General features: G+C 44.8%; 1 protein-coding gene across 3 annotated transcripts in view; it reads left to right on the top strand.

The window, feature by feature from the left end:
* stk11ip (serine/threonine kinase 11 interacting protein) overlaps positions 1-19,060 on the top strand; it is a 66,439-nt gene that overhangs the window by 24,763 nt on the left and 22,616 nt on the right. For all 3 annotated transcript variants that reach the window (XR_003976412.1, XM_030353494.1, XM_030353493.1), the window contains exons 15-17: positions 2,597-2,829; positions 3,064-3,171; positions 4,235-4,415. Coding sequence is in view for 2 of the 3 variants with exons in the window: in XM_030353494.1 (XP_030209354.1) it covers positions 2,597-2,829; positions 3,064-3,171; positions 4,235-4,415 (522 nt within the window). In the remaining variant the exon portion in view is untranslated. The remainder of the gene's footprint in view (positions 1-2,596; positions 2,830-3,063; positions 3,172-4,234; positions 4,416-19,060) is intronic.

Below are 19,060 nucleotides of genomic sequence, written 5' to 3'. Positions count from 1 at the left end.
TGCGCGAGAGACAGAACGGACACTTTTGTTACTGCCATATATACAGTACATTCGGAACACATTTTAGGAACAGATCTATGCCGCATAGAAATCTATGCGGATCAGATGTGCCATGTAAACGCGGCTACTGGCTGCAACGCGCTGCAACGGGCTGCAATGGTAGGTGGTTTCCCTAGCAACTGTGAACGCTATGGCACGGCTGAGAGCCGCAACAGCATCATTTGCGTAGGTTAGATTTGCGATTAGTTAGGTTTGCGATTAGTTTTATTTTGCTTGAGAGTAGGCTAGAGTTACTGTGTTTGGTCATTCTCCACTACATCTGCATTGGAGTTAATAGCTGGAGCTTACAGTTAGTTAGATTACCCGTTGTTGGATACATTGCACTTTCCGTTAGTTGAATTTAAGTTTGATCGGTCTTTGTTTACCATCGGCTCAACTACTACTTGGAGATGGATAACTTAATTATAAACAGGCCTAATTATGTTAGTGAGAGTGAAATGGTCGCAGTTTTAAAACAATACAAAATAATAAGGTCAGATTCCAGTCCGTTGTACCGTAGACCCACAGAGAAATTCTCCGCCGTATTAGAAAAATCATAAATTCTTCCTGAAAACAAGAAAGGCAGCCAGATCAACTTGTGACCCTACTATCCATGTAAAGTTAAGACAATGAATTGGTCGCGTTTCCAAAAATAAGACGCCTTTACATCCAGTTAAATGCGTCAATGTGACTTGCGTCATATTGATTTCCGAAGTCGCTGCTTTGCTTACAGAGACGATCCAGTAAAAGGGGACACCACATCAGGCGACCGAAATGATAGAATGAGCACAAAACAGTTTTTTTCGCTGTTTTCAAGCAGTGGAGGGAAACGCAACATTAGGTCTTGAATAACTGGATGTAAAGGCGTCTTATTTTTTGGAAAGGCGACCAATTTATCGTCATAACTCTACATGGATAGTACGGTCACAAGTTGATCTGGCTGCCTTTCGTGTTTTCAGGAAGAATTTAGGATTTTTGGCTGAGAATTTCTCTGTGAGTCTACGGTACAACGGAATGAAATCCGACCTTATTAATATTTCTCCCCACGATGGTATGAGTTCGAATCCCGTAATGTATCATATTTTAAGCGTTCGTTTTTCATTTATTTCGGCTTAAAACGGTTCTACGTGACAAGTTTCTTCCAATTAGGCCTACACTCCACATAAGAATGAGATGGGAATGTTTTTGACATTTTATTGAAAAACAAATCAAAGAGGCATTCGCAAGGACAGCTACGGTCTGGTCCCGATTTCCAACAGCTGGCGTAGCCACGACAACAAGCGACGCACTCGGCTAAAGGCCGATATATGCTCTGTTTTAGACGTAACGCGTAAGCACGTAAGATACATAACCCCCCCTTGCGCGGTAAAATACCCCCCCTTTTACGTGCTTAAGTGCGTCGCCCAGAATTCCTGACTATGCGACTAAAACACTACGGCCCTACGCAGCTCGCAAAGACTGTGATTGACCAGCTAACCACATCCTTTCAGGAGTCTCACATTTCCGGTTTTACAGCATAATTGCGCCATTTTTAAAAGGCCGTGACAGAAGCGAATAAAGAATTTTGAAGAAGGAGAAGAAGAAAACACAAGAACGAATTATGATAATTATAAATATAAACAAGCCAGCGATTTCCACTTCCACGCCCACAGATTCGTTCGTTGCTCCCCCTACTGTTCTGGCGGAGAATCCCCTTGCAACACGCGCAATCCTTAAGGAACCTTAAAGGAACCGTAAATCAAAACTTGTCTAAAACAAGTCCCTTGTGTAAATTACGTGCTTACGTCTCTGCGTCTAAAACGACCCTAAATCGGCCTTAATGGTCACCAGTTAACACGGTCACGAGTTGAACTAAAACACCACACCAAGGGCCACCGCAATGTCGCAACATGCTTTCTTCTTGCTGTCCCTGTTGCTATACCCCTTACTGCCAACGTCGTAAAGGACAGGTTGCTCCTCCAGCAAGCGAATTAAATTCTCCTCCCTCTCCTCGGACCAGAAGTCTGCCATCTTCGGATATTTGTATGCTGGATAGGACAGTACGGTACCGGGACGGAGTAAGGCCATGCCGTACAAGTTGTTCTGTGCTGTGATTGGCTGAAGAGAAATAGTCAAATCGCCGCGTTCTAAAACTGGACCTTGCGATTTGACATGTTCAATCTCTGGCGACTCCTTGCAACTCCTTGTGACTCCTTGCAACGACCCGTTCACACCGCCCCTGCGACGTTTTAAAACCGTCTCGTTGCAAGTCGTTACAAGGTGAATCTTTGGTATGAACTGGGCTTTATACTTCCGGATCACGGCCCCCGGGAGATGTCTCGAGCATGCGCAGAACGCAAAATCCAAATCCCTGCGATCCGACCCGATACATGCACACTTAATTCGACTAATAGTGTCTTAATTCGTTCATGAGTAACTCGATTCGATTATAGTTTGACTAAGGTGTATGCATGCATCTTAATAATCCAATCATAGTTGGACTAACCCAATAATTAGATTTTCTTGAGGGTCATGTAAACGAACTGACTGACTCTAGTGCTCATTATCTCTCTCCCAGTGGACCTGTGTCCCCCGCTGCTGGTGGGAGTGCTGTCCAGCGGTGACGAGCAGCAGGAGGAAGAGGAGGAGGAGGAGAGCAGTAGGAGCAGGAGCCAGGGGAAGGAGGTGTTCCTGAGGGTGAAGCAGTCCCTCATGGTGGAGGTCGAGGTGCAGCGGGGCATGGAAATCCGTCGGCTCGACCTGGACTCCCTGAGCAGAGTGGAGGTCACACAGAACTCCTGGAGGAGGGAGGTGAGGAGGAGGAGGAGGAGGAGGAGAGGGAGGTGAAATGTCACACAGTACTCCTGGAGAAGGGAGGTGAGGAGGAGGAGAGGGGGTGAAAGGTCACACAGTACTCCTGGAGGAGGGAGGTGAGGAGGAGGAGAGGGGGGTGAAAGATCACACAGAACTCATGGAGGAGGAGGAGAGGGGGGTGATTCAAGTGGGTGTATAATCTATCTGTCTCTCTCTCCCTCTCACTCTCAGGGTCAGGTAGAGTCTCTTCCTGGTGTGATTCTTCACTTCAGTGTGATCGGCCGAGAGAGGAGGCGGAGCTACGTCCTATTGGACGACAACCCACAGCATGCTCTACAGGTTGGCACACACGCAGATGCACACTACATTGATGTGTAAAATAGGCGTGGGAAAAATAATCGATTCTTCGATGCATCGCGATTCTCTCTAGAGCGATTCCGTCTCGATGCAGATAAATCAATAATTTGTTCGCCCGCTGCAACATTCTGTTCGCCATAGAGGGATAATTTTAGTAATTTTAAAATTATTTAATTTATCTTCAGTGTGTATTGGCCAATCTGATTTATCTTGACACGATTGCGAATCAGCCTACGCATAGCATGCACTCAAACTCACAGCCAGACACAAGAGCTCCTTCTAATTCAAGAGGAGCTTTTTCTTTAATGACATAGAAAAGTAAGATTAGGAAGAAAAGAAAACTGAAACCAATTTTTTACATACTTCCATATTGTGTTGTAATGCAAGCTGCATTGTTAATAGAAAGTCATATTTGTGACAAAAGCTTCTTCTCCAATAAAATATTAGATAAATTAATCTGTTGATGTCTTTAATGATCATCACAAAAGTAGGTAATGATTAGCAAACTCTGAGTAGCAAACTCAGATGTATGTATATATTTTTAAAAATCACGCATGGAAATGTACATAAAGAAAATGGTTGCATCGAGATGCATCGATAATCGTTTTAGAATCGAATCGTTGACCTCATAATCGGAATCGAATCGTGAGTTGCCAAGAGATTCCCACCCCTAGTGTGCAATCAAACACGTACACACACGCACACACGTCAAATGCTCCTTAAAAACACAACCTTTTTTGGGTAACAGCCTATTGTACAGCTAGCCTGCTCCTACAAGACTCGTAATTAATTTCATCTGCACAGAGAGTCTGGACCTACTCAATTGACAAACGTTAACGCACTTGAAGGCGGGTGTCTGTTGAAGTTTAAAACTATTGGATCTGCCCAGTGCCACTGTGGATCTGGATGGAGAAAACCCACTAACATACTGCAGACCCAGACGTAGTACTGAAGGGAAATTCAAATTGAGCGGGTGGGCGGAGCCAGGCTATCGTACAGCGACAGGCCCACTCAAACGTTGTCACTTCCTGTCCCCAATCCTCAGATGCTGTCTGACATGCTGTGCGGCGTGGCGGAGCTGAACCGTCAGCGTGATGTGGTCATGGCGGTGGGCCGTCCGAGCGGCGCCCGGCGGCTGCAGTGTCTCCGCTGCTGTTCAGAGTTCACCCTGCAGGGGGCTGTGGCCGGGGCCCTGAGGGAGAGGCCAGATGAGGAGGAGGGCAGTGGTGAGACACCCGGTTACTGCACTTTAACACATCCCCTTGTGTGTGTGTGTGTGTGTGTGTGTGTGTGTGTGTGTGTGTGTCTAGGCTGGAGTGAGTGTGTGTGTGTGTGTCCAGGCTGGTGTGTTTGTTTGTGTGTGTGTGTGTGTGTGTATGCGTCCAGGCTTTTGTGTGGGTCTGTGTTTGTCCAGGCTTGTGTGTGTGTGTGTGTGTGTGTGTGTGTGTGTGTGTGTGTGTGTGTGTGTGTGTGTGTGTGTGTGTGTGTGTGTGTGTGTGTGTGTGTGTGTGTGTGTGTATGTGTGTGTGTGTTTGCCCAGGCTCCCCTCGCAAGTCACAAGCAAGTCTCAAGTCATAACCTTCAAGTCTCAAGCAAGTCCCAAGTCACTGCGGTGAGAATCAATCAAGTCACAAGTCAAGTCATACAAAAATCTGATGATCTAACCCAGTTTCCACATTTATAAATCGGTAAAGAGAGTGGTTCATAAGTTGAGTTTTATTTCAACGTTAACAAATACAATGTCTTAACATTAACAATAACTTAAACTATTCAAAACATTCCAAAACCATTATGTGAATAGTTAGAAAATGTTTTTATGATCATTACCTCCAACCTATGAACAGAATCAAATAGAACCTCTAGGTGGCTGTATACGAGAACAGTTCAAGTCAGTCACTCAATCTCCCTACATGTTGTAGAATATTATTTGCAACACATGGCATCAGACATGAAAAAAATGAATATTTCAAAAGTAATATCACATACACATACTGTGGGAAGGGGAAATAGTAATGCACAAGCCTGAAAGCTGGTAGCAATCTTGCTGCCTCGCAACATACATCGACTTACAATGCATTGCATTTGCAAAAAAAATAAATTGACAGTACTTTGTCACTGAGTCGTGAATGATGGGGTCACATTATCACCCCACCATGGCTGAACACACGTTCAACAGGTGCACTTGATGCAGGGACTGCCATAACTCTTACCTCCACCTTGAACAAAGAGGGGAGGGTGCGCCTGTTCATGGCCCAAAACTGAAGGCAGCTCTGTCCATCACAAATGTCCAGGTAGTGGTTCAACTGAATTTGGGGACTGGAACTTGAACCCTCTTAATTTTTTTGCGGTATGCTGAGAACAGCCCAGTCTGATGCTCTGGCTCTGGCGGTGTAATTTTACTTGAAAATTACTTGAAATCCTCCATCATAACCCACTTACAGCCACTGAGTTAGAAGTAGCCTACTGACATAAAAATTAAACAAGTCAATCATCTGTGGAACGGGCAGGGCTCGAAAAACTCCAGCCAATGATTTTCAGAACCACCGAGTGGCATTGGACAGTAAGTATGTCAATCAAACGGTCGTACTGCACTCCCGCTCCCCGCGAGTGACCCCTTCGTGCACGTGCACGTACTCAAAGCTCGTGACCCAGAGCAAGTTTCTGTTTGTTGTTATCCTGCAGTAGCTACTGGAGCTAGCAAACTAGCTAATCCACATTTGGACCTAGCACTAGAAGACAACCCTAAACTCCAACCTAGCTAGCCTGGCTCCCTTTCGCGCATCTGTGTTCGCGCTCGTGCGTGATTGCGTGTCCATGTACTTGGAATGGGTGGAGTCAGCGTTGAAGGAGGGGGTAGGACCATTTGAGTTTTGTATTTTCAAAATCTGCTGGCTTATCGCAAATCCCATATCCAACCTTTAATCTAACTTTAAAAAAGTCATTTAGAGTCATCTGTCTCAAGTCTAAGTCAAGTCTCAAGTCATGAAGACCAAGTCAAAGTCTAGTCGAGTCTTTTATCAGTGTTAGTCAAGCAAGTCTCAAGTCCTCAAATTTGCGACTCGAGTCTGACTCGAGTCAAGTCATGTGCCTGCTCTTACACGACCGAGCAGACCTTCTGTCTGGCTGCGTCTCCGGCTCTCTAATCAGCCCACCTCTCCAGACCATACCCAGCTCTCCCGGGCGGTGTGCCTCGGAGTCAGGCCTGAATGCCGGACCTGCTGCGGCACGCTCTGGAGCCCCTGCTGGGACCCCAGGGGGGCGGCGAGAGACCCGGGTCTGAGCAGCAAGCTTGTGTGTGGGTCTTTACGACTGCTCACTGCTCGACATCTCATTGTCTCATTATACGACTTTGTATTTACATTTACATTTTACATTTAGGGCATTTGGCAGACACTTTCATCCAAAGCGACTTACAACAAGTACATTTTTCAGAAGAAGGTGAAGCAATAATATATTGCTGTCGGTAGAGTAAGAATGTTCATAGAACCAAGTGATAAGCACTTACGCTAGGTTAACCCATTCCCCGTACACAACAAAGATAGCTAGGATAAGATCCTACACAACTATAACTAGAACTAGAACTGCAAGCAGTTATGCAGGGGTCCAAGCGATGTGCATTTCGCCGGCACAAGGCGACAAGAAATGTGCATTTCGCCGGCACAACGCGAAGCATGTGTTCAAAACGCTACCCTGAACCTGTGGATACAAAGGATTTGACTGTGGCAGGAGTAGCGAGAAGTCAGTGTAGCGTTTCCGCGGCGAAATTTTGTAGAAGATATACAATTTCCTTGTTTATGGCGAAATTTTCCGAAATTTTTATCGAACGACATTAAGGTTAGCACCAACATGTGTGTAAAATTTGGACTCGATCCGACGTCTAATTTTGGATTTTTTTTGATTTTTCACGTCTAATTTAGCTCATTAACCAATACTCAAAACGCTACCGTTTCGTTGTCGAAGGTCGGATCAAAAAAGTGTCCGAATTTATTTTTTTGTGTGCGTCTGAAGATGTGGTGTGCAAAGTTTGGTGTCGATTGGTCAAGAAATGTGGGAGGAGGGAAAAAGCAGTTTTGCGGTTTTCCGTGATTTTGCCGAAAATTTTTAGTGACGCAAATGGGCGTGGCCTATGCCAAAAGATGCAGCAGACTCCAGTGAATCTGTGTGTATAAGGTTTTGAATGTGGGAGGTTCGGTGTGGGAGTTATAGCCCCAAACGCGTATTCCTTGGTATAGCGCCACCTAGTGGCCGGCAGGTCTGGATTTTGTCGTCTGCATAGTCTTCACGTACCTGGATCTAGTCATGTAATTGGCGTGTGTGCACCATTTACGGTTTGGGCTGTGGTACCACTTTCTTGGTAGGAAGTATAACTAGAACTGCAAGCAGTTATGCAGGGGTCCAAGAAGTGTGCATTTCGCCGGCACAACGCGAAGCATGTGTTCGAAATTGAGAAACGGCGTACGCCAAAAGATGCAGCTGACTCCAGTGAATCTGTGGATATAAAGGTTTTGACTGTGGGAGGTTTGGTGTGGGAGTTATAGCCCAAAACGCGTTTTCAGAACATTCCATTGGCCAATTAGGAGATGTATTATTTCGTCGTTTTTTTGCGCCCTCTTGTGGCGAAATTTTCGAAAGACAATTTTCCTTTTCCAAATTACTCCCGCCCACATTAATATTTCTTGACCATAATTTTTATATAGACTCGGGATTGCCCCTTGATGGTTCCCTCATTGTTTGAAGAACATTCCTTTGGCCAATTAGAAGATATACAATTTCGTAGTTTATTGCGCCCCCTAATGGCGAAATTTTTCCGAAATTTTTATCGAACGACATTAAGGTTATCACCAACATGTGTGTAAAATTTGGACTCGATCCGATGTCTCATTTTGGATTTCTTTGGATTTGTGAGAGTCCACGTCTAATTTAGCTAATAAACCAATATTCAAAACGCTACCGTTTCGTCGTCGAAGGTCGGATCAAAAAAGTGTTTTTATGCATTCTTTGCGTGTGTGTCTGAAGATGTCGTGTGCAAAGTTTGGTGTCGATTGGTCAAGAAATGTGGGAGGAGTAGCGAAAATACAGTTTTGCGGTTTTCGCGATTTTGCGAAAAAAAATTATAGACGCAAATGGGCGTGGCCTATGCCAAAAGATGCAGCAGACTCCAGTGAATATGTGGGTACAAGTTTTTGAATGTGGGAGGTTCGGTGTGGGAGTTATAGCCCCAAACGCGTATTCCTTGGTATAGCGCCACCTAGTGACCGGCGTGTCTGCATTTTGTCGTCTGCATAGTCCGAAGAGATCCGGATCTAGTCATGTAATTGGCGTGTGTGCACCATTTACGGTTTGGGCTGTGGTACCACTTTTAGGGGGGTAAGTATAACTAGAACTGCAAGCAGTTATGCAGGGGTCCAAGAAGTGTGCATTTCGCCGGCACAACGCGACAAGAAATGTGCGTTTCGCCGGCACAACGCGAAACATGTGTTCAAAACGCTACCCTGAACCTGTGGATATAAAGGTTTTGACTGTGGGAGCTTCGGTGTGGGAGTTACAGCCTAAAACGCGTTTTCAGAACATTGGCCAAATAGGTGATAGACAATGTCGTCGTTTTTTGGCGCCGCCCTGTGGCGAAATTTTCCAAGGACAATTTTCCTTTGCCAAATAACTCCCGCCCACATTAATAATTCTTGGCCATATTTTCTATATAGACTCGGGTTTGCCCCTTGAAGGTTTCCCTTGAGTTTGAAGAACATTCCTTTGGCCAATTAGAAGATATACAATTTCCTCGTTTATTGCGCCCCCTAATGGCGAAATTTTCCGAAATTTTTATCGAACGACATGAAGGCTAGCACCAACATGTGTGTAAAATTTGGACTCGATCCGATGTCTCATTTTGGATTTCTTTGGATTTTTGCTATTCCACGTCTAATTTAGCTAATAAACCAATATTCAAAACTCTACCGTTTCGTCGTCGAAGGTCGGATCAAAAAAGTGTCTATCATTTCTTGGCGTGTGCGTCTGAAGATGCCGTGTGCAAAGTTTGGTGTCGATTGGTCAAGAAATGTGGGAGGAGTAGCGAAAATACAGTTTTGCGGTTTTCGCGATTTTGCGAAAAAAAATTCTAGACGCAAATGGGCGTGGCCTATGCCAAAAGATGCAGCAGACTCCAGTGCATATGTGGGTACAAGTTTTTGAATGTGGGAGGTTCGGTGTGGGAGTTATAGCCCCAAACGCGTATTCCTTGGTATAGCGCCACCTAGTGGCCGGCGTGTCTGGATTTGGTTATCTGAGTAGCGGTGCCGTACCTGGATCTAGTCATGCAATTGGCGCGTGTGCAGCATTTACGGTTTGGTCTGTAGTCCCACTAGTACGGGGGGAAGAATAACTAGAACTGCAAGCAGTTATGCAGGGGTCCAAGAAATGTGCATTTCGCCGGCACAACGCGAAGCATGTGTTCAAAACCAATTGGCGTGGCCTATGCCAAAATATGCCACTGACTCCAGTGAATCTCTGCATATAACGTTTTTGACTGTGGGAGCTTCGGTGTGGGAGTTACAGCCCAAAACGCGTTTTCAGAACATTCCATTGGCCAGTTAGGAGATATATTATTTCGTCGTTTATTTGCGCCCCCTTGTGGCGAGATTTTCCAAAGACAATTTTCCTTTGCCAAATAACTCCCGCCCACATTAATAATTCTTGGCCATATTTTTTATATAGACTCGGGTTTGCCCCTTGATGGTTTCCTTATAGTTTGAAGAACATTCCTTGGGCCAATTAGAAGATATACAATTTCCTCGTTTATTGCGCCCCCTAATGGCGAGAAATTCCAGAATTTTTATCGAACGACAGTTAGGTTAGCACCAAAATGTGCGTAAAATTTGGACTCGTTCCGATGTCTAATTTTGGATTTCTTTGGATTTTTGATTTTCCACGTCTAATTTAGCTCATAAACCAATATTCAAAACGCTACCGTTTCGTCGTCGAAGGTCGGATCAAAAAACTGTCTTACGATTCCTTTGCGTGTGCGTCTGAAGATGTCGTGTGCAAAGTTTGGTGTCGATTGGTCAAGAAATGTGGGAGGAGTAGGGAAAAAAAAGGTCAAGAAATGTGGGAGGAGTAGGGAAAAAACAGTTTTGCGGTTTTCGCGATTTTGCGAAAAAGAATTATAGACGCAAATGGGCGTGGCCTATGCCAAAAGATGCAGCAGACACCAGTGAATATGTGGGTACAAGTTTTTGACTGTGGGAGGTTCGGTGTGGGAGTTATAGCCCCAAACGCGTCTTTCCTTGGTATAGCGCCACCTAGTGGTCGGCGTGTCTGGATTTTGTTATCTGAGTAGCGGTGCCGGACCTGGATCTAGTCATGCAATTGGCATGTCGGCACCATTTACGGTTTGGGCTGTGGTTCCACTTTCACGGGGAGGTAGTATAATAATAATAAAAATCCTTACAAAAACAATAGGGATCCAACCTGTTGGCTTGGACCCCTAATAACTAGAACTGCAAGCAGTTATGCAGGGGTCCAAGAAGTGTGCATTTCGCCGGCACAACGCGACAAGAAATGTGCATTTCGCCGGCACAACGCGAAGCAAGTATTCAAAACGCTACCCTGAACCTGTGGATATAAAGGTTTTGACTGTGGGAGCTTCGGTGTGGGAGTTATAGCCTAAAACTCGTTTTCAGAACATTCCATTGGCCAAATAGGAGATAGACAATGTCGTCGTTTTTTGGCGCCGCCCTGTGGCGACATTTTCCAAAGACAATTTTCCTTTGCCAAATAATTCCCGCCCACATTAATAATTCTTGGCCATATTTTCTATATAGACTCGGGTTTGCCCCTTGATGGTTCCCTTATAGTTTGAAGAACATTCCTCTGGCCAATTAGAAGATATACAATTTCCTCGTTTATTGCGCCCCCTAATGGCGAAAAATTCCGTTTTTTTTATTGAACGCCATTAAGGGTAACACCGACATGTGTCTAAAATTTGGGCTTGATCCGATGTCTAATTTTGGTATTTTTAGAATTTTCGCGTTTCGGCGTAAAACGTAGCTAATAAACCAATGTTCAAAACGCTACCGTTTCGTCGTCGAGGGTCGGATCAAAAAAGTGTTCGAGCTTTCTTTGCGTGTGCGTCTGAAGATGCCGTGTGCAAAGTTTGGTGTCGATTGGACAAGAAATGTGGGAGGAGTAGGGAAAAAACAATTTTGCGGTTTTCGCGATTTTGCGAAAAAAAATTATAGACGCAAATGGGCGTGGCCTATGCCAAAAGATGCAGAAGACTCCAGTGCATATGCGCGTACAAGTTTTTGACTGTGGGAGGTTCGGTGTGGGAGTTATAGCCCCAAACGCGTATTCCTTGGTATAGCGCCACCTAGTGGCCGGCATGTCTGGATTTTGTCGTCTGCGTAGTCCCCACGGATCTGGATCTAGTCATGCAATTGGCGTGTCGGCACCATTTACGGTTTGGGCTGTGGGCACACTTTTAGGGAGGTAAGTATAACTAGAACTGCAAGCAGTTATGCAGGGGTCCAAGAAGTGTGCATTTCGCCGGCACAACGCGACAAGAAATGTGCGTTTCGCCGGCACAACGCGAAGCAAGAATTGAAAACGCTACTGTGAACAACATGTGGATATGAAGGTTTTGACTGTGGGAGCTTCGGTGTGGGAGTTATAGCCTAAAACGCGTTTTCAGAACATTCCATTGGCCAAATAGGAGATAGACAATGTCGTCGTTTTTTGGCGCCGCCCTGTGGCGAAATTTTCCAAAGACAATTTTCCTTTGCCAAATAACTCCCGCCCATATTAATAATTCTTGGCCATATTTTCTATATAGACTCGGGTTTGCCCCTTGATGTTTTCCCTTGAGTTTGAAGAACATTCCTTCAGCCAATTAGAAGATATACAATTTCCTCGTTTATTGCGCCCCCTAATGGCGAAATTTTCCGAAATTTTAAGCGAACGTCATAAACGTTAGCACCAACATGTGTGTAGAATTTGGACTCGATCCGATGTCTAATTTTGGATCTTTTTGGATTTTTAATTTTCCACGTCTAATTTAGCTAATAAACAAATATTCAAAACTCTACCGTTTCGTCGTCGAAGGTCGGATCAAAAAACTGTCTATCATTTCTTTGCGTGTGCGTCTGAAGATGCCGTGTGCAAAGTTTGGTGTCGATTGGTCAAGAAATGTGGGAGGAGTAGCGAAAAAACAGTTTTGCGGTTTTCGCGATTTTGCGAAAAAAAATTCTAGACGCAAATGGGCGTGGCCTATGCCAAAAGATGCAGCAGACTCCAGTGAATAAGTGGGTACAAGTTTTTGACTGTGGGAGGTTCGGTGTGGGAGTTATAGCCCCAAACGCGTTTTCCCTTGGTATAGCGCCACCTAGTGGCCGGCGTGTCTGTATTTTTGTGGTCTGCGTAATGTTCACGGACCTGGATCTAGTCATGCAATTGGTGTGTCGGCACCATTTACGGTTTGGGCTGTGGGCCCACTTCTAGAGGGAAATAATAATAACTAGAACTGCAAGCAGTTATGCAGGGGTCCAAGAAGTGTGCATTTCGCCGGCACAACGCGACAAGAAATGTGCATTTCGCCGGCACAACGCGAAGCAAGTATTCAAAACGCTACCGTGAACAACATGTGGATATAAAGGTTTTGATTGTGGGAGCTTCGGTGTGGGAGTTATAGCCTAGAACGCGTTTTCAGAACATTCCATTGGCCAAATAGGAGATAGACAATGTCGTCGTTTTTTGGCGCCGCCCTGTGGCGAAATTTTCCAAAGACAATTTTCCTTTGCCAAATAACTCCCGCCCATATTAATAATTCTTGGCCATATTTTCTATATAGACTCGGGTTTGCCCCTTGATGGTTTCCCTTTAGTTTGAAGAACATTCCTTTGGCCAATTAGAAGATATACAATTTCCTCGTTTATTGCGCCCCCTAATGGCGAATTTTTCCGAAATTTTTATCGAACGTCATTAAGGTTAGCACCAACATGTCTGTAAAATTTGGACTCGTTCCGATGTCTAATTTTGGATTTCTTTGGATTTTTGATTTTCCACGTCTAATTTAGCTCATAAACCAATATTCAAAACGCTACCGTTTCGTCGTCGAAGGTCCGATCAAAAAAGTGTCTATCAATTCTATGCGTGTGCGTCTGAAGATGCCGTGTGCAAAGTTTGGTGTCGATTGGTCAAGAAATGTGGGAGGAGTAGGGAAAATACAGTTTTGCGGTTTTCGCGATTTTGCGAAAAAATATTATAGACGCAAATGGGCGTGGCCTATGCCAAAAGTTGCAGCAGACTCCAGTGAATATGTGTGTACACGTTTTTGGACTGTGGGAGGTTCGGTGTGGGAGTTATAGCCCCAAACGCGTTTTCCCTTGGTATAGCGCCACCTAGTGGCCGGCGTGTCTGTATTTTTGTGGTCTGCGTAATGTTCACGGACCTGGATCTAGTCATGCAATTGGCGTGTCGGCACCATTTACGGTTTGGGCTGTGGGCCCACTTCTAGAGGGAAATAATAATAACTAGAACTGCAAGCAGTTATGCAGGGGTCCAAGAAGTGTGCATTTCGCCGGCACAACGCGACAAGAAATGTGCATTTCGCCGGCACAACGCGAAGCATGTGTTCAAAGCGCTACCCTGAACCTGTGGATACAAAGGATTTGACTGTGGTAGGAGTAGCGAGAAGTCAGTGTAGCGTTTTCGCCGCGAAATTTTGTAGAAGATATACAATTTCCTCGTTTATTGCGCCCCCTAATGGCGACATTTTCCGAAATTTTTATCGAACGACCTTAAGGTTAGCACCAACATGTGTGTAAAATGTGGACTCGATCCGATGTCTAATTTTGGATTTCTTTGGATTTTTGATATTCCACGTCTAATTTAGCTAATAAACCAATATTCAAAACGCTACCGTTTCGTCGTCGAAGGACGGATCAAAAAAGTGTTTCATGCATTCTTTGCGTGTGCGTCTGACGATGTTGTGTGCAAAGTTTGGTGTTGATCGGGCGAGAAATGTGGGAGGAGTAGCGAAAAAACAGTTTTACGGTTTTCGCGATTTTGCGAAAAAAAATTCTAGACGCAAATGGGCGTGGCCTAGGCCAAAAGATGCAGCAGACTCCAGTGCATCTGTGTGTACAAGTTTTTGAATGTGGGAGGTTCGGTGTGGGAGTTATAGCCCCAAACGCGTATTCCTTGGTATAGCGCCACCTAGTGGCCGGCGTGTCTGGTTTTTGTCGTCTGCCGTCACCTCACGGACCTGGATCTAGTCATGTAATTGGCGTGTGTGCACCATTTACGGTTTGGGCTGTAGTACCACTTTTAGCTGCTGGAATAATAAGAAAAATCCTTACAAAAACAATAGGGATCCAACCTGTTGGCTTGGACCCCTAACTAGAACTGCAAGCAGTTATGCAGGGGTCCAAGAAGTGTGCATTTCGCCGGCACAACGCTATAAGAAATGTGCATTTCGCCGGCACAACGCGAAGCAAGTATTCAAAACGCTACCGTGAACAACATGTGGATATAAGGGTTTTGACTGTGGGAGCTTCGGTGTGGGAGTTATAGCCTGAAACGCGTTTTCAGAACATTCCATTGGCCAAATAGGAGATAGACAATGTCGTCGTTTTTTGGCGCCGCCCTGTGGCGAAATTTTCCAAAGACAATTTTCCTTTGCCAAATAACTCCCGCCCATATTAATAATTCTTGGCTATATTTTCTATATAGACTCGGGTTTGCCCCTTGATGGTTTCCCTTGAGTTTGAAGAACATTCCTTTGGCCAATTAGAAGATATACAATTTCCTCGTTTATTGCGCCCCCTAATGGCGAAATTTTCCAACATTTTTATCGAACGTCATTAAGGTTAGCACCAACATGTCTGTAAAATTTGGACTCGTTCCGAAGTCTAATTTTGGATGTCTTTGAATTTTTGATTTTCCACGTCTAATTTAGCTCATAAACCAATATTCAAAACGCTACCGTTTCGTCGTCGAAGGTCCGATCAAAAAAGTGTCTATCAATTCTTTGCGTTTGCGTCTGAAGATGCCGTGTGCAAAGTTTGGTGTCGATTGGTCAAGAAATGTGGGAGGAGTAGGGAAAAAACTGTTTTGCGGTTTTCGCGATTTAGCGAAAAAAAATTCTAGACGCAAATGGGCGTGGCCTATGCCAAAAGATGCAGCAGACTCCAGTGAATATGTGTGTACAAGGTTTTGAATGTGGGAGGTTCGGTGCGGGAGTTATAGCCCCAAACGCGTCTTTCCTTGGTATAGCGCCACCTAGTGGCCGGCGTGTCTGGATTTTGTCGTCTGCCTAGAACTCAGGGACCTGGATCTAGTCATGCAATTGGCGTGTCGGCACCATTTACGGTTTGGGCTGTGGGCACACTTTTAGGTGCTGGAATAATAATAAGAACTAGAACTGCAAGCAGTTATGCAGGGGTCCAAGAAGTGTGCATTTCGCCGGCACAACGCGACAAGAAATGTGCGTTTCGCCGGCACAACGCGAAGCATGTGTTCAAAACGCTACCCTGAACCTGTGGATACAAAGGATTTGACTGTGGTAGGAGTAGCGAGACGTCAGTGTAGCGTTTTCGCGGCCAAATTTTGTAGAAGATATACAATTTCCTCGTTTATGGCGCCCCCTAATGGCGAAATTTTCCGAAATTTTTGTCGAACGACATTAAGGTTAGCACCAACATGTGTGTAAAATTTGGACTCGTTCCGATGTCTAATTTTGGGTTTCTTTGGATTTTTGATTTTCCACGTCTAATTTAGCTCATAAACCAATATTCCAAACGCTACCGTTTCTTCATCGAAGGTCCGATCAAAAAAGTGTCTATCATTTCTATGCGTGTGCGTCTGAAGATGCCGTGTGCAAAGTTTGGTGTCGATTGGTCAAGAAATGTGGGAGGAGTAGGGAAAAAACAGTTTTGCGGTTTTCGCGATTTAGCGAAAAATATTCCTAGACGCAAATGGGCGTGGCCTAGGCCAAAAGATGCAGCAGACTCCAGTGCATCTGTGTGTACAAGTTTTTGGACTCTGGGAGGTTCGGTGTGGGAGTTATAGCCCCAAACGCGTATTCCTTGGTATAGCGCCACCTAGTGGCCGGCATGTCTGGATTTGGTCGTCTGCCGTCACCTCACGGACCTGGATCTAGGCATGTAATTGGCGTGTGTGCACCATTTACGGTTTGGGCTGTAGTACCACTTTTAGCTGCTGGAATAAAAATCCTTACAAAAACAATAGGGATCCAACCTGTTGGCTTGGACCCCTAAAAATCCTTACAAAAACAATAGGGATCCAACCTGTTGGCTTGGACCCCTAATAATAATAACTAGAACTGCAAGCAGTTATGCAGGGGTCCAAGAAGTGTGCATTTCGCCGGCACAACGCAACAAGAAATGTGCATTTCGCCGGCACAACGCGAAGCATGTGTTCAAAACGCTACCCTGAACCTGTGGATACAAAGGATTTGACTGTGGTAGGAGTGGCGAGAAGTCAGTGTAGCGTTTTCGCGTCGAAATTTTGTAGAAGATATACAATTTCCTCGTTTATTGCGCCCCCTAATGGCGAAATTTTCTGAATTTTTTATCGAACGACATTAAGGCTAGCACCAACATGTGTGTAGAATTTGGACTCGATCCGATGTCTAATTTTGGATTTTTTTGGATTTTTAATTTTCCACGTCTAATTTAGCTAATAAACAAATATTCAAAACTCTAACGTTTCGTCGTCGAAGGTTGGATCAAAAAACTGTCTGCCATTTCTTTGCGTGTGCGTCTGAAGATGCCGTGTGCAAAGTTTGGTGTCAATTGGTCGAGAAATGTGGGAGGAGTAGCGAAAAAACAGTTTTGCGGTTTTCGCGATTTTGCGAAAAAAAATTCTAGACGCAAATGGGCGTGGCCTATGCCAAAAGTTGCAGCAGACTCCAGTGAATATGTGTGTACAAGTTTTTGGACTGTGGGAGGTTCGGTGTGGGAGTTATAGCCCCAAACGCGTATTCCTTGGTATAGCGCCACCTAGTGGCCGGCATGTCTGGATTTCGTCGTCTGCATAGCCTTCACGTACCTGGATCTAGTCATGCAATTGGCGCGTGTGCACCATTTACGGTTTGGGCTGTAGTCCCACTTTTATTGCTGGAATAATAACTAGAACTGCAAGCAGTTATGCAGGGGTCCAAGAAGTGTGCATTTCGCCGGCACAACGCGAAAAGAAATGTGCGTTTCGCCGGCACAACGCGAAGCATGTGTTCAAAACGCTACCCTGAACCTGTGGATACAAAGGATTTGACTGTGGTAGGAGTAGCGAGAAGTCAGTGTAGCGTTTTCGCGGCGAAATTTTGTAGAAGATATACAATTTCCTCATTTATTGCGCCCCCTAATGGCGAAATTTTCCGACATTTTTATCGAACGACATTAAGGTTAGCACCAACATGTGTGTAAAATTTGGACTCGATCCGATGTCTAATTTTGGATATCTTTGGATTTTTGATATTCCACGTCTAATTTAGCTAATAAACCAATATTCAAAACGCTACCGTTTCGTCGTCAAAGGTCGCATCAAAAAAGTGTTTCATGCATTCTTTGAGTGTGCGTCTGAAGATGTCGTGTGCAAAGTTTGGTGTCGATTGGTCAAGAAATGTGGGAGGAGTAGGGAAAAAACAGTTTTGCGGTTTTCGCGATTTTGCGAAAAATATTCCCAGACGCAAATGGGCGTGGCCTAGGCCAAAAGATGCAGCAGACTCCAGTGCATCTGTGTGTACAAGTTTTTGGACTGTGGGAGGTTCGGTGTGGGAGTTATAGCCCCAAACGCGTCTTTCCTTGGTATAGCGCCACCTAGTGGCCGGCGTGTGTGGATTTTGTTATCTGAGTAGCGGTGCCGGACCTGGATCAAGTCATGCAATTGGCGTGTCGGCACCATTTACGGTTTGGGCTGTGGTACCACATTTAGCGCAGGAATAATAATAAGAAAAATCCTTACAAAAACAATAGGGATCCAACCTGTTGGCTTGGACCCCTAATAACTAGAACTGCAAGCAGTTATGCAGGGGTCCAAGAAGTGTGCATTTCGCCGGCACAACGCGACAAGAAATGTGCGTTTCACCGGCAGAATGCGAAGCAAGTATTCAAAACACTACCGTGAACAACATGTGGATAGAAAGGTTTTGACTGTGGGAGGTTCGGTGTGGGAGTTATAGCCCAAAACGCGTTTTCAGAACATTCCATTGGCGATTAGGAGATGTATTATTTCGTCGTTTTTTTGCGCCCTCTTGTGGCGAAATTTTGCAAAGACAATTTTCCTTTTCCAAATAACCCCCGCCCACATTAATAATTCTTGACCATAATTTTTATATAGACTCGGGTTTGCCCCTTGATGGTTCCCTCATAGTTTGAAGAACATTCCTTTGGCCAATTAGAAGATATACAATTTCCTCGTTTATTGCGCCCCCTAATGGCGAAATTTTCCGAAATTTTTATCGAACGACATTAAGGTTAGCACCAACATGTGTGTAAAATGTGGACTCGATCCGATGTCTCATTTTGGATTTCTTTGGATTTTTGCTATTCCACGTCTAATTTAGCTAATAAACCAATATTCAAAACGCTACCGTTTCGTCGTCGAAGGTCGGATCAAAAAAGTCTTTCGTGCATTCTTTGCGTGTGTGTCTGAAGATGTCGTGTGCAAAGTTTGGTGTCGATTGGTCAAGAAATGTGGGAGGAGTAGGGAAAAAACAGTTTTGCGGTTTTCGCGATTTTGCGAAAAAAAATTCTAGACGCAAATGGGCGTGGCCTATGCCAAAAGATGCAGCAGACTCCAGTGAATATGTGCGTACAAGTTTTTGACTGTGGGAGGTTTGGTGTGGGAGTTATAGCCC

The sequence above is a fragment of the Gadus morhua genome, chromosome 4 (genome assembly GCF_902167405.1).
Source record: "Gadus morhua chromosome 4, gadMor3.0, whole genome shotgun sequence".
NCBI classification, from domain to species: Eukaryota; Metazoa; Chordata; class Actinopteri; order Gadiformes; family Gadidae; genus Gadus; species Gadus morhua.
Note: the sequence above shows the minus strand (reverse complement) of the source record. Positions and strands in the feature narration are given on the sequence as shown.